The sequence below is a fragment of the Penicillium canescens genome, assembly GCF_028828765.1.
Source record: "Penicillium canescens strain IBT 15451 chromosome Unknown utg000005l_segment0_segment0, whole genome shotgun sequence".
In the NCBI taxonomy this organism is placed as follows: domain Eukaryota; kingdom Fungi; phylum Ascomycota; class Eurotiomycetes; order Eurotiales; family Aspergillaceae; genus Penicillium; species Penicillium canescens.
In genome coordinates, this window is record NW_026703967.1 from 2261017 (window position 1) to 2279679 (window position 18663).

General features: G+C 49.3%; 9 protein-coding genes across 9 annotated transcripts; 8 read left to right on the forward strand and 1 right to left on the reverse strand.

Moving 5' to 3' along the window:
* Positions 1–1700: 1700 nt before the first annotated feature.
* N7446_008460 (uncharacterized protein) lies at positions 1701–1924 on the forward strand (the record flags this gene model as incomplete). Its single annotated transcript, XM_058517205.1, has 2 exons — positions 1701–1726; positions 1756–1924. 2 exons carry the CDS (start codon positions 1701–1703, stop codon positions 1922–1924), a joined length of 195 nt encoding a protein of 64 aa, XP_058370851.1.
* A 3857-nt stretch (positions 1925–5781) lies between these two features.
* N7446_008461 (uncharacterized protein) lies at positions 5782–6882 on the forward strand (the record flags this gene model as incomplete). Its single annotated transcript, XM_058517206.1, has 1 exon — positions 5782–6882. The coding sequence occupies one exon, from the start codon at positions 5782–5784 to the stop codon at positions 6880–6882; it is 1101 nt and encodes a 366-aa protein (XP_058370852.1).
* A 368-nt stretch (positions 6883–7250) lies between these two features.
* On the forward strand, positions 7251–8790 carry N7446_008462 (rRNA-processing protein LAS1). The gene is made up of 4 exons (XM_058517207.1): positions 7251–7448; positions 7509–7648; positions 7733–8185; positions 8275–8790. The coding sequence occupies exons 1-4, from the start codon at positions 7329–7331 to the stop codon at positions 8765–8767; spliced, it is 1206 nt and encodes a 401-aa protein (XP_058370853.1). The 5' UTR covers positions 7251–7328; the 3' UTR covers positions 8768–8790.
* Positions 8791–9945: 1155 nt separating this feature from the next.
* Positions 9946–11219, forward strand: N7446_008463 (uncharacterized protein; the record flags this gene model as incomplete). The annotated part of the gene is made up of 9 exons (XM_058517208.1): positions 9946–9970; positions 10057–10144; positions 10217–10288; positions 10351–10384; positions 10442–10652; positions 10726–10817; positions 10867–11001; positions 11054–11080; positions 11136–11219. 9 exons carry the CDS (start codon positions 9946–9948, stop codon positions 11217–11219), a joined length of 768 nt encoding a protein of 255 aa, XP_058370854.1.
* A 336-nt stretch (positions 11220–11555) lies between these two features.
* On the forward strand, positions 11556–11896 carry N7446_008464 (uncharacterized protein; the record flags this gene model as incomplete). The annotated part of the gene is made up of 3 exons (XM_058517209.1): positions 11556–11579; positions 11630–11674; positions 11729–11896. 3 exons carry the CDS (start codon positions 11556–11558, stop codon positions 11894–11896), a joined length of 237 nt encoding a protein of 78 aa, XP_058370855.1.
* Positions 11863–13307, forward strand: N7446_008465 (uncharacterized protein; the record flags this gene model as incomplete). Its single annotated transcript, XM_058517210.1, has 3 exons — positions 11863–12739; positions 12813–13089; positions 13151–13307. 3 exons carry the CDS (start codon positions 11863–11865, stop codon positions 13305–13307), a joined length of 1311 nt encoding a protein of 436 aa, XP_058370856.1.
* A 1175-nt stretch (positions 13308–14482) lies between these two features.
* N7446_008466 (trafficking protein particle complex subunit 5) lies at positions 14483–15638 on the forward strand. Its single transcript, XM_058517211.1, has 2 exons — positions 14483–14834; positions 14932–15638. Exons 1-2 carry the CDS (start codon positions 14560–14562, stop codon positions 15416–15418), a joined length of 762 nt encoding a protein of 253 aa, XP_058370857.1. The 5' UTR covers positions 14483–14559; the 3' UTR covers positions 15419–15638.
* Positions 15639–15902: 264 nt separating this feature from the next.
* Positions 15903–17369, reverse strand: N7446_008467 (microfibrillar-associated 1 family protein; the record flags this gene model as incomplete). Its single annotated transcript, XM_058517212.1, has 1 exon — positions 15903–17369. The coding sequence occupies one exon, from the start codon at positions 17367–17369 to the stop codon at positions 15903–15905; it is 1467 nt and encodes a 488-aa protein (XP_058370858.1).
* A 272-nt stretch (positions 17370–17641) lies between these two features.
* On the forward strand, positions 17642–18659 carry N7446_008468 (putative ssDNA binding protein Ssb3). Its single transcript, XM_058517213.1, has 3 exons — positions 17642–18124; positions 18230–18284; positions 18357–18659. The coding sequence occupies exons 1-3, from the start codon at positions 17879–17881 to the stop codon at positions 18425–18427; spliced, it is 372 nt and encodes a 123-aa protein (XP_058370859.1). The 5' UTR covers positions 17642–17878; the 3' UTR covers positions 18428–18659.
* The last annotated feature ends 4 nt before the right edge of the window (positions 18660–18663 follow it).

The following is an 18663-nucleotide window of genomic DNA, read 5'->3' on the forward strand; positions in this document are numbered from 1 at the left end:
TATCACCCTTTAAAACCCACGGGCCACATCGATTTCGAGAGAAGCTGGGCGAAGTGAAATAGGATACGTGGACACCCTCAAGGAAAAAGCCGGCTCCAGCGAAAGGAACCACATTTTCTGGAGCTGCAACTACTGCCAGTGTGCTGTAATCCTTTGGGTCATATCCCAGGCACCAAGGGTATATTCGGGATTGCTACGTGGCCTACATAGTGCATTTACACGAATCGTTGGTCGTTTCAGCTACGAATCTGGTCGAGAAAATCAACCGCAGTGTGTTTCTCGCTGCTGATAGGATTTTTCGGCTTTTGTAGTGATTAACTTTCTTTCACTGTCGTATGGTGGGCCAATTTTGCGCACGGCAGCGGTTCCAAGGTATATATTTTTCTCGATTGCCTTCCCAAATTTAGCAGATATGCGTCCTGATTTCCAGATACATCAATAAGGAGAAGTATTGTTTCGTTTTGTTTCTGTTGGTCATAATCTTAACAACCAAAATCTAGACAACTTATCACTATAGAGTAGTCTAGCGAAATATCGGTTACCCAAGTCCGCGAGCACTAAGCCGAGACGAACAATCGAAAAATCTCTTCAGCCCTAGACCCAAATCTATCACTAAGCTCCATTCCTTAGATTGAACTAGTCAGATGACAGTCGCGAATAGGCCTCCGGCGTCCTACAATTGAAGATCTCGGGATTCAATCTTACATTGAAAGCCGAAGTAACATCGACAGAGGAGCATCGCTCAAAAAGAGGAACTGCATCTAAGATCCCAAGCTAACAGCAATTACCACTACCAATTCCTACTAGTAGAAAACGCCCGGGCGCAAGGCACTTAAATCCCAGACCGACACCAGATAGGCAGAAGCAAACACAGAAGATTGACGCTGATCTCCCTGATCGGCAGATCCCCATTCCACTTGATCCATTCAATTCAGACGGAAAAGCAAGTCAAAACTCTTCACTTTCCTCAAGGGGGCGGCACCACTGTGGAAGCAACTATAGTTAGCGCAGAAAACCTAGCACTAACACTAACACCAACACTAACGAGCACACCATGTACCGTTACCCCCCACCGGGGATCTACAGGTGTACAAGTACCAGATTCTGAAAAGTGTAATATCCTCTGCAAAGCCCAGTGCCCAAAATCAATAACGCGGCATACACGGCCGGACCTTCCCGCTCGACTTTTATGGTTTCTCATATTGTACAACAGGCCTGGGGCGGACTTGAAGGGGGCGACGAACCCCGTTGGAAGATTCGTCCGATCGGGAAAAGATGCACGCAGTGTGGGGGCGCTTTGAGGAGACTGGGGCTCGGGGGGTTGTGTCCACCGCTAATCCTTTTGATCTTTTAATAGGGGAATGAATGGGGGCTGCAAGTGTACATGTACAATGTACATGTTGCAGTCAAACATACATAGGCTTGGTGCCTACAGCGCCTCAATTTTTGAATCTATAGTAATGATACAGCACACTGAGACAAACAAGGATGGTACGGGTCTGAGCAGTCGTGTCTAGACTTAGACGCAGAATGCAGAACGCAGAATGAAAGGGTGGAGGCACTGTATATCACATCTGTGTGCCACGGCATACATACCCGGTGAAAGACCCAACGTAGGAATGAAAAAAGGGTGGCTCGGTGGAGAGAAGAATACGGTGAAGGTAAAAGCGAAGCAACCCAAGGGACTGGAACAATCATAAATGGAGATTTTAGTTGGAAGTCTGCGGTAAGTTTCTCTTACTACAGCTAATACAGTAGTCGCAGCACATTAAACAACCCAAAGAGGTTTAGTGAACCCGAGGAAATATGGAGAGCAAACCGACGACAAGAGGGCCTCGAGCCCCTCTTATCTCGTAAGCAGGCGAAAAAAGCAAAGACAATATGGATACTAGCAGGGAAAGAAAGGCCTCCTTTTGCCGTTTAAGCAGCCAACCAGCGCCCATCAGTGACAACCTAAGGTGCGTGCACTGCACTAAAGCCAACTAATCAAAAGCCTCCGACACACCTCCGCACAGTGTGTGAAGCATATAGGATTGGAGGATCAAAGTCAAATCTCCATCACATTAACTGCCGAGCATAGACATGTAATACTGTAAGGAATGAGATCACAGCGCTCCGACATATTTACTATCGAGTTACACTGCACGGAGGTGTGCCACCTCACCGCAGCTGTTCGCACAGCGCAGATACCCCTGCGATCAGCTGCATTGATCTTCTTCTGGCGACACCCGCAGAGGTTGAGTCATCGCGGAGAGTGCATGTGGATGTCAACCTTGGAACTGGAACCGTAGTTCCCGAAGTTAGTAAAAAAGTGAAAATAATAGCGAGTCCTTCGTATGGAAAGAAATGGAACCGGAGCCAAGTTGCATACGAGAGATCGGCCCCTGCATGGAAACTCATTTTGTGATCTTTTGAGTTTGCCTCGTTCGGAGCAAGATCGGCATTCCTAGCAGATCGTGAAAAAGGAGTGAGCACTGGCCAAGAATGGGGTGGATCCTAAGGTGCGCGGTTAAGCACCGAGTTTAAACCTGGGGCGATGGTTGGTGTGTAGGGTGAACGGGTGAGTTGGACTACCTGTACTCCATAAATTGGAGTAAGTTTCAGTAAATTGGACGGTGCGGCAGTGATTGGATTCCTAAATGACAACGTGTCTATAGCCCCCGTCCCTTTGGGTTTCTACTCCGCCACTCAGTTTGTTGTTGACTGTGATAAGGATCGATCCACCTGCACCTGGACCTTGTGTGGCGTCACGCCGCAGGCGTCAGAACACCCGAGTGTTGGATTTTGAATAAACTTCAGCTATAGGAGTCGGTGACGAAATACCCACAGTGTTTTTGTCGTTGGATATGCTTCCGTCCCTCTATATATCTCAGACCTGGCGAGGCGCTGTGTCACAGGGCCCTGCAAGTACAGCTTTTAGGGTCTGGCCTGCAGGCTTTGTTTGACTTAAGCTGGTCTAATTCCGAACAGCCAGCTGATTCTAGGTTGCAACCTATCGGGAGCATTCTTAGTTTCAACTAGAGACACAGCCCAGCACCGTACTGCCCGCACTGCCCGTAATGCCTGTACTGCCTCCCTGGGACCGATGTCCGAGCATAATCCGATCGTCAAGACCTTGACATAGAGGTGAGATGAACAAGGAGAAAGAGCCGAGGTAGCAAAGTGCTGTAATTTTCTATTTAATTTGTTAATTACAGTAGAACAAAGGAACGCACGGCTATCTGAGTGACCCGAACATTCTCATCCGATGCTACACCGTAAGGAGCTGATGACATGGCGCTAAAGCAAGCCAAATTGACTTAGTCCCGCAGCTCCCTCCCGCTGCATTCCTTAGAAACGGGCAATCAGAGACCCCGACTGGAACGTCTGGAAGGACGAAGGAAGCTGGGATCGGCCCCCCTTGCCCCATTAGTGGGGGGCTAAGGAGTGAAACGGAGTTCATGGCATACACACACGCCCTTTCGGAAGTTACTCTAGTGGAGTCAACCAAGGAGGCTGATCAAAGCCCGATCTAGCGTGGTCTCGGACGGCGACCGCCTGAGAGTCCTCGAATATTGCCTGGCATGCAGGGTTTGGAGAGACATCCTGAGTCCAGAATCCAGAATCCCAAATCCTGCGGATATGTCCGTTGTTCCCGTTCCAAGGGGTGTGTGACCAGGTTAGATGTCTTACTATGTTGTTACGGTGTGCCATACTCCAGAGATCGGCAATTTTAGATGGTGTCAGCGGTTCCACTAAGAGGAGAACTTTGATTATTATTGATTTAGCCCCCCTTCTGGAAATTGTACATGGTCTCCAATTCCTGCCAATCTTTTGCCAATGCCAAGTTTTTTTCTTTTCTTTTCTTTTCTTTTTTTTACTGTGGCCCCTGCTGTGCAGAAAGTGGGCCTGCAAATGTGTTCCGGGCTGTTGCCGTGTGGATGTGTTTTGCAGGCATATCGAGATCAGCTGTAATCCGTATACATGTAGCAATGACGTGTAAGATGTGGCCCTAACAGGTTGAGGTTTACACTGCCATATCCTGGAATATGAAATATGGAATGCTATCGTCCATGGTGGACATCCAATCCAAGACCCCTGAAATGGCCTGTTCTTGGCTTTGAGCCCTAAGCACGATCAGATCCGCCCGGCCACGTTGTGAATGGTGGCTCAACCGCTCGTTTCCTGATCGGTGACACAAAGTGGGCTTTAATTTCTTTTCATTGGATTCTGAAATTGGTGTCAATCTTGCCGGGAATATAGTAGACTGGTCATATCTCCACTCATAATTGAAACGTCAACCGCATGAAAACTCCGTTCCGCACCCAAGGCCCCAATGGACGGTACCTAGCTCCACGCGGGTTCAACGCTTGGGATTGCCGAGCTTCCCGCTCAAAGACACGCATGTTCTGGTTTTGGTGGCGCCCTTTTATGAACCGATGAAACAGGTCCACAAAACGTTGAGGCACTCGGATCGATACGCTACCATTAGCTACATATTGGTTGGCGCCCACCCCTCTTTTTCTCAGGTGATACTGGAGAATGACCTCGAATGCTGATCCCGACAAAAATGCAGGTAGCCTAACACACGCACTATGGCCCAAGTTTCTCTTTTCAGCCACTCCGAATGATTGGTGGAGATGTCTATTTTGGGGATAACATGGACCAACAAATAAACAGTCCATCTTTGTATATTAGGTAGACTGTACAGTAGTAGAATAAGATTGCTCACCATCAGGTGGCCATGATGCATCTCCTGCATCATGTACATGTACTCCGGATAGGAGAATGTGTGCATGAGAATGGCCGGGTATGCGTACAGTAATGTAAACTTTGGGAAGGGGTCCGCCAAAGAGTATGACGGTCTATTTTCTACACTCCACTTAACCCCCTGTATGTAGAAAGCTATCACATTGTAACCCTTGCGTAACGAGTCCAGTAGGGGTAATAAAATAGTCACATTCTTATAGCGCTCAGTCTGAGGTATTGGTCGCAGATCGGTCCAAATCGTAGGTCACAAAGCATTCCACGGGCGGTTAGAGGGCCAAGGTTCTTGACTCTTTAGTTTTTCTGTAGAAGCGAAAAGAGAAACTAGTCCTTCTTAGGTCTCAAAGAGGGCCCTAGTACGTACTATAGATATTAATAAATGTAAATAAAATAAGTCTAAAAAAAAGATAAAAAAAACAAAGGAACACGGGAGTAGCCCCAGACTAGGCCCGTGTGAGGGTCCATTATACTCCTAGTCCTACTGTATTCATGTACAGCTAATGTATGAATCTTCCCCATGTTCGCCTCAAAAAGCATGTTCCATGTTCCCACAGGTCCGATCCCCCCACTTTCTACTCCCTATTTGCTGCACTCCGGAGTATTCCTGGCTCTGGTCGAAACGGTAGAATTGCCCTGATTCATGGTTTCGGTTCCAGGTTACCATTTATTTGCGTCTAGGCTCCTTTAGTGTCAACGTCGTGTCATCTTAGCATGTGCTGTGGGATCGTAGATCAGGCTCCCTAGATTCCTTTTTATAAGCCCTGCCTTGCCTGATCTTCATACCTCACTCTCTGTTCCTGAAGGAACATTGGCCTTTCACGTCCCACCTTTTATTTTTACCCTATACTTCCACCTACGTAAGCTGTTCCCGCCACCATCATACTGACTTTATATACTGACTCCATTTCCCCTCAGGTCTAACTATACTCTTTAACTTCTTTACACTTCTCTTATATGGCCAATTACTACTGTCAACCACAGCCCTCTTCGACAGGCTCCCAATGGTTTCAAGACAATGCAACTTATAGCCAAACCATGCAGGATCTGGTCCGTGCCTTCCCTCGGCCGAGACACACTCGGGTCATGAAGCCTCGTAGTGCTGGCAACAGTCCTTCAGCAATGAACAGACGGCGGTCGACCGTCAACCAGAATATGATGCATGGCATGCCTACTCAATATCAGACCTCCTTGGAAGAAGCCCTCCTTGCCTCCGCGGTCCGGAAATCTCGCCCGATCAGTTGGCACCCATCATCGGCAAGAACTCGGGGCCTTTCAAACCCGCAATGTATGCCCGATTACATCTCGGACAACTATGCCGGCATCGGTCCTCTCCCTGATCAGTACTTGAACTCAGCAGTCTATGGGGGCGAAGATTTCATGTCATATCCCATGACGGCGGATCCATCCTTCTCGCCAAACAGCTACTTCCCCGTCTATTCGGACATGCCAGAGGAGTTGCCACTCCCGCAACAACCCACGACGCTCTCAATGACTGGCTCGCAGGTCGAGCCGATGCCGTGGGACGTTACCGCCATGTCAACCGATTTTTCAGCCATGTCGCAGCCGGCTTCCGACAATTGGACCTTGGATATGCTCTCCATGGGAACCAACATTCCCCCACCGGAGACAACCTGCCCAAGCTATGTCAGCGTCCCATCTCCCGGTGAATTGAGCGGACCATCAACACCCGACTTTCTCCCGATTCAACATTTCGAAGATCCAATTCAGCCGATCGCCATGCCAAAGAAGGCCGGCAAGCCCGAGGAAGAACTGGTCGGTATGGGTCTCTACAACCAGCCCAACGGAACATTAGCCCGGGCCCCACAATCAAAGTCGGGCAAGGGTCTCAAGCTCGAAGAAACATTCACGCCTTCCGACGAAGACAAGGATGACGAGGCGGACGCAGAGGCCGAGAGCGTCGGGCAGCAATCGCCCCAGCAACCAGTTGTCTCGGATGAACCTACCCCGGTCCACCAGTCGACTTTCATCCCCAAGCAGCAGCCCAAGCAAGCTCTGAACCTGGTGCATCGGTCTTTCTTCTTCGAACACGATGACGCTGATCAGCATTCCATGACTGCTCAGCCATTCGCCGCCTTGAACCAACCCTGCATGAGCTACGGCTACGGGTGGATCTAAGCCGGTCGCTCGACACACCTTTTTATTTGCTTTTTATCAACATTTTTAGCTTAACAGCGGCATAGCGTGGAGTTTATTACTATTATTTGGGGGCGTCAGATACATGGATACCCTGGAACGATATGACTCGTATCCCATTACAATTTTTTTTGTTTGGAAGTTGAGAAATGTACTCAAACGATCTGACATACAAATTCGCTGAAGAATATTTACTACTACATCCCATATCTCCTTTCCTTGTAAGATACTTAAACTCGTTTGTTGATAGACGAAGTAAACAATCCTCTGCTCTGATTGGCCAGGAATAAACAAGCATCGGCAAAATCTCCCCAAAGGAAAAACTATCTGCCGAGAATATTTCGCAGCGAACCAAGCTCGAAAAGTCATGCAAGCATAGCAGAATTCATACAACTTCGAAATTAGTTGTTTGATTTCGGGCAGCAGAAATGGCAAAGGTCATTTTCACGGCTTGGAAGTCTAAGTCTGAATTACTGGACGTGCGGAATGAGTTTTATCCCACGTCTTCATGTGAAGGACCCGATTTGCGTGCTCATGGCTGTGCAGTGGTATGTATGACTGGATTTATTCAGATAGGGCATTGATCACTGATATTTGCGTTTATCAAGGTCGAGGCTTGGAAGCTACGTGGCAATGTACCGCATCACGTTGAGGCTACTGCCTTGTTAACAGATGCCATTCTCCATGATGATGCCCAGAGCAATTCCATCTTCTCTATTCGGGCAACTTATTCCGCTGCTTTCTGTCGGTGAGTATCATCGGCTCTATTCCCCTCTTTTTTTTTTTTTTTTTGGGTTGAATCTATGAAAAATATAACTGACACCACCTACAGCTTCGTCACTGGCCTGGTAGACACCAAAATCCACGGCGTGCGCCGAACAATGTTCCAGCGCGCAATGGACCTAGGCCTCCCAGCCTCCTTCGTGGAACTCCGCCACGAAGCAACCCACCGCGAGCCACCATCTCTCGTTGTCCTGCGCAAGGCAGCGCAGCGCTCGCTCGAGTGGCTCTGGGACAACTACTGGGCTGGTATTGCCGATGCAAGCTACGCGCCTGTATTGGACCATGACGATGGTGCATCTGTCAAGGCCGCTCTAGAAGATGCTTTGCAGCCTCTTTGTGGCGCGGATGCGGATGGGCAGGCCGTTTCTAAGAAGCGGAAGCGCGATTTCGGTGTTTCGGTTGCTATGCAGCTTGTCTCTATCTGTAATGTTTCTGCCGGTGCCGTTAGGCTTTTGTCGGAGGTTTTGCTTGAGAGGGGTGTTTTGGTTCCTGCTGGAAGGAAGTGAGTTGATCATCTTGCCCGTGTCTTCGGGATAGTCTGGATATGAGGGTGTGAACTCGTGTGCTGACTTTTTTCTTGTGAAACTTTAGGCTTGGAGAGTCTTTGAATGATTCTTTCAGAGAATGGGACCCTGTCCTGCAGAGGGTTGCTGAGACTCATCCTTCGTTCTTAAGGCACCTGACAGAAGATATGGTCAATGATCTCGCCTTCAAGGCCCCGGCCAATGCAGCTGAGAGTCCGCTATCTGAATCTATGTATCTGTGGCTGTCTCATATCCTCACACATTCTTTCTGGGAATTCCACAGGCAATCATGCCCGCAAAGCTATGTTATACAAGCTTGCGATGAGAGTCAAAACCACTTTACGAAATTGCTGAGTCGCCATTTAAAGAAGCAGGCCGATGGATTCAAAAAGGCTCCGAGCTCTCGATCTGCTAGCAAGAACCGTGTCTCGAAAGACAAATCTACCAGGAGTGGGTCATCAGGTGCAGGCTTCCAGCTTTCAGAGAAGCTGCAGCAGCATGGGTGGGGATTCGTGGAAAAATGGGATAATCGGCCTCTGGGCGTTATATCGAGTAATTAGACATATCTTGTAAAAGAACAAAACGAACATGCTGCTGGCAGCAATTGAATATAACAAATGTCTGCTAAGTTTATACTGTACACTAAAAGCTGCCAAGGAAAAACAGTTCATCCGGATGACGTTGCTGATCCGTGAGCTGCCGCTTTTAGTTGCGTAGGTCTGAGCACGCCTCTCAGCATCATGGTCAGTGATTGCTAAGCAATCTGGTCTCCTCTGATTTGCTGCTGACGAAGACCTCAATAAAATGTAATGCGCTAGCCCTACTCACATCCACCACGCTAGACATGCTCCAGTACCCTGTTGTAGCTGTCTGACGGAGGATAGTAGGTCTGCATTGACCGATAGCGAGCCAGTTCAATCTCCTTGAGGTAAGCCTCCCAGGAAAATGCATCAAGATGACGACCACCATCCTTGTACTCAAAGCATCCTCGCGCAGAAATTAGAGAGACTTCCACCCTGGTGACTAGGATCCATGATCTCATGTAACTGGATCGACCCACCTCCAGAGCTGAACAAAGAGGGACTGTGGAAAACATGACTAATTTTCGCCTAAACCTGGACAACTTTGAAAGTCTCTCTATCGTAAAATTGGTAGTTGAGCCACGACAGGTCAGAAAAATTCTTTCAAAAGAAAACATGCGAATAAATGTACACGTTGGATCAAGCACGGCCTATCGTGATTATAGATTTGTAGCCAGAAAGCACATCCCGAAAGCCAGAAATGTTTTAACCCACCTAGCGCAGCTTGTCTGTCAATTGTTACGAAATACTGAGGCTTTATCGAATCCCAGAGTATTTTTGGCGTCTCCTGCAGATCTCAGAGTGTTCATCTGGAAAAGAAAAGGGCTCGTATTATTCCATGTGATGCGCAGGATGTCAATACATGTATGGGATGAGAGGGGGGGAAATTTATAAGAGAGGTCACAAAATAAAAGATTGTGAGGGATAAACGTTGGAAGTGCCTTATAGACTGAATGCTAGAGGCCGTTGACTTATAGAGGGGTGCCAGGATGTCACGTGCCACTGGATATATGCCCAGACTGAAATGTACTTACCCAGCTTGACTCCAAGTCTCACAGGTAAAAGCTTCCCCCACATTCTGATTGCTTGTAATGAACTTCTTAAGGACTCGGTTATCTGGATCTACTTCGCCTATCTTCAGATCTCAGCTCAGAGCCATGCATATCCAATCGATTCCCATGTGTATGTTGGGCTCCAGATCTTCAAGAACCCGTGTCGTATACATCAACATTGGAACTGTGTTTGCTTACTCTAGCTTTGACATATAGGGACGGGGAAGGGCAATAACTATGCCTACCTTGTGACCGATGAGCCGACCAAGAAGTCGGTTATTATTGATCCTGCCAACCCGCCTGAGTGAGTGTCTTGCAGATTGGGGTTGGGATATCTAGGCATTGCGCGTGTGTACTAATTTGTTTCTACTGGCAGAGTTGCACCAGAACTGAAGTCTCAGATTGATGCTGGCAAGATTGATCTGACAGCCATTGTTAACACTCACCAGTATGTTGAGTCTCTTTGAATGAGCTGGATGGAGTCCAGATTTACTGACAATTCATAAATAGCCACTGGGATCACGCTGGCGGTAACAATGATATTGTATACATGATCTCTTGATTTCTTAGGTCTTGTTTTCCACGCTAACTGTTTTACTAGCTAAAACAATTCAAGGGACTCCAGGTCATCGGTGGCAAGGACTGCGAGTCTGTTACCAAGACCCCCGGGCATGGTGATGAGTTCAAGATTGGAGATCGTATCTCCGTCAAAGCATTGCACACTCCTTGTCACACGCAAGATAGCATCTGCTACTACATGCAAGATGGAAACCAACGTGTTGTGTTCACAGGCGATACTCTATTCATTGGTGGTATGTCTGCTTTGCTCCCCCTTCCATGATTGTTCAATCCGTTGATGAACTCGTATACTGACCTTTGAACCAGGATGTGGCCGATTCTTTGAAGGAAATGCAAAGGAGATGCACAAGGCCTTGAATGAGACTCTAGCAGCTTTACCAGACGACACCAAGGTTTATGTAGGTTGGCCCTCTTGCTTCTGTCGAGTTGTATACTGACATATTTCAGCCCGGCCACGAGTACACCAAGGCGAATGTGAAGTTCTGCATTGCGGTCTCTCAGACTGAGCCGATCAAGAAGCTCCAGGCGTTTGCCGAGCAGAACCAGCAGACACAAGGGAAATTCACCATTGGTGACGAGAAGGTAGGAACCAATTGGATTTTATCGTTCTCGGTTGAGGCTGACAGTTTCATAGCTCCACAATGTGTTCATGCGTGTCCATGTAAGTTCTATGCCCTTTACTCTTCCATTTGCTGGTGCTCATTCCATATATTCAGGACCCCGAGATCCAGAAGGTTACTGGCAAGACCGATCCGGTGGATGTGATGGCAGCATTGAGAGAGATGAAGAACAACTCGTAAAGTATCAAAGCCTGGTTAGCGTAAATCGAAGGTGTATATCCTATTACTGTCTCCGCAGATAGATTCTCGTAGAAGGGATGTTTCGGCGAGAGCGAGCTATCCCGAGGTCTAAGTAATCTGCCAAGCTTAAAAAAAGCAAATAAACATAATATCCCGGTGTTTCTCTAATTAAACAATTTACCCCAGAAGTTCGGACAAACCCCGACAAGATGCGCTGTTGGTCCAAAGCCGACGTCATACCCACCTCCCACCATTCCACGCCAACCCACCGCTCCCTAGGTCGACTCCACCACAATGAGAGAGTGAGAAACTGGACAACTCCAGTATTTCAGCGCGATGGACAAGGCAGCTGTGGATGATGTAAGTGGTCATCATTAGACTGAGATATCCCAGGGACTGATCAGTGTCAGGGCCATGAAGGGTCGAGCGACACAGAGGCTCAGAACCATCTGGAGGTACGTTGCCACAGCTTCTCAACAGCTTCCAAACAGTCATTGACTCAAGCCCAGGTGGTCTTCTATCCCGACTCTAACCACCGCCGCAAGTCTTCCCTCGTTACGATGGAAAAACCCAATGTCCTACCCCACCTAGCCCAGAACGACATGACGACCGCCTGCTACGTTCACAATCTCCTTGCAAGCGAATGGACAACTCCCCCAAACATCCCCGGGACATAGAAGAGGACGTAATTAGAACGTTAAATGAAGATGAGGAGCTCGCGGCCAACCTCAAAGCCCCCCAGCCGGAAACTCTGTTGTCTGTTGTGGACGACGAGACCAAAGGCAACATAAGACCAGCACCGACAATCATTGAATCTCGACATCTGACGAAACGACAGCTCTCAGATATGGCCTATAATGTGCGCAAGCTATCTAAGAAGCTGGGCAGCATCAGACTCAAGCTCACAGTCAAGAATGTCTTTGTGGTATGCAAGGCGCAGGACGAATCACTGGTTAGCCTGACTCGGAAAGTGACTAGGTGGCTACTCTCTAAAGACCGAGACTCCCTTTACGTGGTCTATGTTGAGCGCCGACTGGAGACGCACCCGGATTTTGGAGCGTTGCAACTAGTCGAGGACGAGCCCTCTGCGCAGGACCGGCTCAAGTACTGGGATCCTAAGCTTGCACATGAACGCCCCCATCTGTTTGATTTTGTGATCACACTCGGCGGTGATGGCACTGTTCTCTACACCAGCTGGCTGTTCCAGCGTATCGTGCCGCCGGTGCTTTCTTTCGCGCTGGGCTCATTAGGCTTCCTGACCAAGTTCGACTTTGCGGATTACCAAAAGACACTTGAGACTGCGTTCCGGGAGGGCGTGGTCGTCAGTCTTCGATTACGGTTTGAATGTACCATCATGCGCAGCAAAGCGCGCGCCAAAGACCCGGATGCGCGAACTTTCTCAAATCGAGATTTGGTAGAGGAATTGATTGGAGAGGAAGGGGAAGACACACTGACGCATACTCCGGATCGGGTGTATGAGATTCTGAACGATGTCGTTCTCGACCGCGGGCCAAACCCAAGTATGATGATTCTCCTCCATTTTGGTATCCCGTGGAAGTTCCACAGCAGTAAATGCTAACGTCTTCTCTTCAGCCATGTCTCAAATTGAACTCTTCGGCGACGATGAGCATTTCACCACCCTGCTTGCAGATGGAATCTGCATTGCTACCCCAACCGGCTCGACGGCTTACAACCTCGCTGCTGGCGGGTCTCTTTCTCACCCGGAGAACCCTGTCATTCTTGTCACCGCAATCTGTGCTCACACGCTATCCTTCCGGCCGATCATTTTACCAGATACCATTGTCTTACGTATGGGTGTACCGTACGATGCGCGGACGAGCTCGTGGGCTAGTTTCGATGGACGCGAGAGGTATGTTGCTGCATATGTATATTATGCTAGGATTCTATATCTGACTGGACTTCTACTCCAGGGTCGAGCTACACCCCGGCGACTACGTGACAGTGTCAGCGTCAAGATATCCCTTTGCCAATGTCTTACCTCACGGTGGGCAGGGTGAAGACTGGGTGCATAGTATTTCCAAGACGTTGAATTGGAACTCGCGACAGAAGCAAAAGAGTTTCAAGTAATACGGCTGTTGGCAATATGCCGTGTCGCCTGGAGACATGATTTCTTTGACCATTTTACGCATTTTCTGTCTGAGTTTGGGGCTTGTTTTTTTTTTGGACAGCCACCGAGTGGCTTATTTACGGAGTACATATGGATTCCATACTAAATCTAGGCCAAATTTCACCTGATTGGGCGCTGGGCTTTGGCTAACAAATTTACAAAAAAAATCTTAAGATATCGATTCCTTGGGCACGCATAGCTTCAACACGTAACTTAACTTATTATTAATAGTCCTTGTGACATAAATACAATTATTGTCCTTACTGTATGTTTCTATTCACCGGGTGGACTCTTTTTTTTTTTTTTTTTCGCTAGAAGCTTCGTATGGGTCAACCAGCTGGTTTCCGGGGCAGCTCCGCTCGGCCCTATAAAAGGCCTTCGCCGGCCCGAAAACTTTTTCCTTCTTCATCTTCCTCAGTCTCTCAACTGCGAAGTTTTATGTTGGCTTCCACGAGAAAAGAGTCCATTTGAAGTACATTATCGCCATGTACTTCTTCTACTGACTTGGTAAGTCGCAGACTTTTTCTTCATTCTCCCTTTGCACCCATCAGCCAACGGCTACGCCGTTCGAAGATGAAAAACTTCCTACATTCGCAGTTTCCACGCTAGCCGTCGCTTGAACCCAATCAAGGCGGCAATGGGCGGAATATCTTCCTTGGATGTCTGAGAACTATTTGGCTGTTCTTTGGAATTATTTTCTATCGAGATTTTTACAGTCGGACGGGCGCTAATTGTGTCTTCAGAACAGAATCTTCTTTCATCACCCGCTTGGGATACTCGATACTACCCTTTTCATACACACATACACTCAGCTTGCTTGCGCGCTGCTTCTAGTTGCATTGTCGCCGCAGCTCTTGCGCGGTGGCTGCGATTTATTTTCGCATGAAGCACTGCTGAGTCCATGGGTTGTTGTGCTGGAAACAATATTAGTTTAGCATGAATATATGGTACATTTCGCTGGAAACTTTCTACTCTGTAACTCGTAATATCAAAGTAGTAACGTTATCCCTCGTAGACAACTTGTAAGTTCCCAGTATGAAATTCTCCGAGGCTGCACCCGAGGGAGATGTGCTCCGCCGTAGCTATCGCATCCACAGCATGTTCACCCACCGCAACCTCCCCATAGGTGCCATGACCACAGCGCAATCCATGAGCTCATACATCGACATTAATTCTCTGGGCCGTTAACATCGTTCGACATCTGACACAACCATGGCTGCGCCTCCCCGGCACTCCACGATGCTGTCTATCAGCAATGGCGGGACGCCGCAATCAGGGCCAAACGACAAACAGACACAACAACAAGCCCAGACATTACCACAATCCCCCGGCCTTCGAGTACCATCCAATCGCAAAACAATCTACGACCGACACCTGAACCGCAGCCGCAATGCAGAACTCAGCCGGGCAAGCTTCGCCTACCTATTCGGAGAGATGGTCACGTACGCCCAGCGGAGGGTAACAGGTATCCAAGACCTCGAGAAACGGTACGCTACACCACTGAACGAAACCCGCAATCTCCCATATCCAGCTCGACAGACCCATTCAATTTATCAAGAAATACCATACTGACCCAACCCCCAGCCTAAACGAACAAGGCTACCCCCTCGGCCTCCGCCTCCTAGACCTCCTCTTCTACCGCTCAACATCAACCTCCTCCTCAGCCCTCTCAAGCTCCTCAACCTCCTCTTCACCACCCAACCGCCCCCTCCGCATCATAACTCTCCTGCACCTAATCCACGGCCCCCTCTGGCGCCTGCTCTTCGGTCGTTCCGCAGACGCACTCGAGCATTCCGTGTCTCCAGACACGCCTAATGAGTACATGATCACTGACAACGACCCGCTGGTAAACACGTACATCAGCGTGCCTCGCGAGATGAGTATGCTCAACTGTGCTGCCTTCGTGGCTGGTATTATTGAGGGTGTCTGTGATGGGTGTGGCTTTGAGACGAAGGTCTCGGCGCATAATCAGCCTACTGAGATGTGGCCTAGTCGGACTGTGTTTCTAGTTAGGTTTGGGGATAGCGTTATGGAGAGGGAGAAGGTTTTGGAGCGGGCTGGTGTTAAATAAATTATGACCGTGGAGCCGTGTTAAGGCTATACGTCCATGATGACATGGGATATGCCTGACTTTGAGACATGCATTGTGCTTGAGCAGATGCCCGGTCGTCGTGCTCTTGCTAGCTTGCTAGATCAATGGCGTTTGGGGGCTATTTCGTGGCATCTTGTTGGGTGGTCAGGCGCTGATTGTTTGACATTCAAAGTCCATGATTCTGGCGCCGGCGTTTCCTGGGGTCTCATGGAACGTACGGGTTGTTGTCCGGATCTGGGAGCTCGTTATATGTGCTTCGAATGTGGGAGTCTATGTACAAAAGTCCTTGACGGCCTGATATTACAATACAATTCCTCCAGGAGAGGACATGCTATATTACATACAAACATAGAACTTGTTCCAAGTTGCACGTTTCTCTCAATGCAGATATCAAATCAAATCCACCCATGCACTTTTCAGAACCCAACGCCAATGACCAAGGAGATCAGATATCTAGATGTACTCACGAATCCACACGCCGCCTCTTCTCCCGGTCCTCATAAGGCGACGGGCTTCGCTTCCGTCTCTCCCTAGACCGACTCCGATCATACCTCCCCGAATCCCTCTCACGCCGATCCCGATCCCGCCGCGGCGAACCCGACCTAGACCTCGACCTCCGCCGCGGCCTGACAACACTAGCATTTGCACCAGTCGGCCCGCGATCACGATCACGGTCATCACCACGGTCAGGCATAAACCGTTCATCAGTAACACCCTCAGGTGGCCCATCCCTCCTCCTCCGATTCTCAAGCCCATCCCCAAACCGGCCCGTATCCTCAGTCTTCAAATCCCGATACCGAGTCCGGCCCTTCTTGCCCAGCTTGGTCATATCGCGCACCTGCATATACTGCGGCAGCGTATCACGATTAACATCATCCTCAAATCGAGCACCCATGAGATTCCGCTGATCCAGTCCCTCAGCCTCTTGATCCCCGCGGAAGAAAGCACCCTTGTGGAAATACCGCTGCATAAAGCCTGTCTGGCCGCGCGTAGCCTCGCGATCTTCCTTCTGCTTCGAAATGAACTCGCGGTCTTCGCGCTCCCGCTCTTCGGCTGTGAGGTTGCGCCGGCGCTCGATTTCTTCGCGTTCTTTCTCGGCTTCTTCGATTGCTTCGCGGGATCGCTTGACGCGCTTTAGTTCGCGCAGTTTCCAGGCTGCGCGCTCGGCCTCTGGATCGACGTCGTCTTTGTCGTCGATTGCTTCTTCATCGTCGGCTTCGACGAGCTCGTCATCGTCCCAGGCTCGGTTGGCTGTTGAGCGTGCGATTGCTTCTTTTTCGAGTTGGTCGCGGATTAGCATGTCTGCTTTTTCTTTGCGTTGTGCTGCGCGTCTGGCTTCTGCTTCCGCTGCTTGGTCTGCTGCGCTGGTTTTGCTCTGGATCTGGCCGGCAGACTCTTGGGCGAGGTTGCGCTTGTCTTTTTTTATGAACGTTGGTCGGATGAGTATGCGTCGCGGTGCTTCGTCTTCTGAACTGCTTTCTTCTTCTGAGCTTTCTTCTTCCTCTTCCTCTTCCTCTTCCTCTTCCTCCTCTTCCTCCTCTTCTTCGCTGCCAACCAGTCCAGATGCGGGAACAGTCTTAGGCACTGTAGGCTTTACGTCGTGGGTTGTAGTTTGCGGCACAGCCTTTGGCGCTGGGGCTGCCTCGTCTTCTTCGTCCTCGGTGACGAACCCTTCTTCATCTTCATATTCCTCAGCCTTTTGTGCTACTGCAGCTGCAGGGAATGAACTAGCTTTGGGTTGCTGTCTCCGGCGCTGCGCCTCGGCTTGTCTGCGCCGCTCTTGTTCTCTTTGCGCCTCAACATCCTCTTCCTCTTCCTCCTCTTCAGAAGACGAAGGCTCTTCGGGAATTGCTTTTCCGGGGCGGTAGCGACTGGGTTTGATAGGGTTTGCTGTCATCCCCCGGTGGGAGGAGGGGAGCGGAGGAGGCATTGTCGGTGGATTGATGCGTAGGAGAGGGAATGGGGTTCAAAAGGGTAGTTATATGAAGATCTCAGTCTCCTGGCTGGAAGCTCCAGCGCAAAGTATTGCGGCAGTGTGAAAGGAGCTGTGATGCTGATCTGGTCATCTGACGTATCGGGCTGAAGCTTTTGCTGAAACGATATCGGTCACGTGATGATACCAAAGCTGCGAGTAATGAACAGCTAGATTTGACCGTATCACTAAGTGGCTCTGGCTGTCCGATTCACTGTCAAGATTAAGTCCCTTGTCCTGCTTGCAATTGTAGCTTAGCCGGTACAATCTGTTCGATTTCAGCTCAACAAATACAGCCAAGCTCATCGCATACTATTCAATCACCACGTGACCACGCGACCCGCGATTTACGCGTCGATCAACTCTACGCTCGCTCTCAAACAAGCCAAGGCGTCAAAACCCCCATCTTTCAAGCAGTTTACAGGAGCACGATCTCAACACAGATCAAAAATTAGCAATCGGCCAACATGTCTCTTCAAACTCCCCGCATTCTCCCCTCCCACCTCCACGCCTTCCACCCCTCCAGCGCTGGCTCGCACACCACATACACCGTGCGTTTACTCGGCACCGTCACCGCGCTGCACGGCAGCACTGGAACCCTCACCTGTGGAAACAACGGCGATGTCACACTTATCTTGAAGTCCGATGCGCGCCTACAAGTCGGGAAGCTGGTTGAGGTTGTTGGGAAAGTGGCTGATCTGGAGGGTGGTCAGGTGTGTTTGATACTCTCGTTCTCTGGGGGCTGCTGGCCTTGAAGGCTTAAATCTGGGGTATAATAGTTATGCGAGAGTGGCATGCTAATGTGGGTTACCTTATAGGGATACGGACTTCGTGTTTTGGGCTCTACAGAGTGGGGTGACCCTGCTGATTGCGGTATGTATCCTTCCTTTGCTTTGATATAAGCAGGATATGTGTACTGTATGGAGATACTGATGTGTAATGCAGATTACAAGATCTATGAGCAAGTTGTCAATGCTACGCATCGGTTCACAAACATCTTTTACAACGTCGAGTAAAGGATTGGCATGCGAGAACTTCAAGCATATGGGTTGTGCTTCTTTCCAGTGAAAGTGAACTGTCTGTCTGTGATGCTTGATGGCCTGCTGTGTTGGGTAGAGTCCACTGGAAAGTGTGAATTTCTCAAAAAAAGACAGCATTGATTTCATATGATGTTGCAAGGCAGGCCTTAGCAGGCTACCAAGCAAGGTCTATTACTGGCATGGCCCAATCGAAGCCCGTCAAGCTGCAACAT

What these genes read in the sequence shown, in the direction of transcription:
- N7446_008462 (XM_058517207.1), top strand. Translation starts at nt 7,329, where the DNA reads ATGGCAAAGGTCATTTTCACGGCTTGGAAGTCTAAGTCTGAATTACTG. An exon ending in TATTCCGCTGCTTTCTGTCG is followed by an intron (nt 7,649 to 7,732) that starts GTGAGTATCATC and finishes CACCACCTACAG; the next exon opens with CTTCGTCACTGGCCTGGTAG. An exon ending in TTGGTTCCTGCTGGAAGGAA is followed by an intron (nt 8,186 to 8,274) that starts GTGAGTTGATCA and finishes GTGAAACTTTAG; the next exon opens with GCTTGGAGAGTCTTTGAATG.
- N7446_008466 (XM_058517211.1), top strand. Translation starts at nt 14,560, where the DNA reads ATGGCTGCGCCTCCCCGGCACTCCACGATGCTGTCTATCAGCAATGGC. An exon ending in ATCCAAGACCTCGAGAAACG is followed by an intron (nt 14,835 to 14,931) that starts GTACGCTACACC and finishes CCCAACCCCCAG; the next exon opens with CCTAAACGAACAAGGCTACC.
- N7446_008468 (XM_058517213.1), top strand. Translation starts at nt 17,879, where the DNA reads ATGTCTCTTCAAACTCCCCGCATTCTCCCCTCCCACCTCCACGCCTTC. An exon ending in CTGATCTGGAGGGTGGTCAG is followed by an intron (nt 18,125 to 18,229) that starts GTGTGTTTGATA and finishes GTTACCTTATAG; the next exon opens with GGATACGGACTTCGTGTTTT. An exon ending in GGGTGACCCTGCTGATTGCG is followed by an intron (nt 18,285 to 18,356) that starts GTATGTATCCTT and finishes TGTGTAATGCAG; the next exon opens with ATTACAAGATCTATGAGCAA.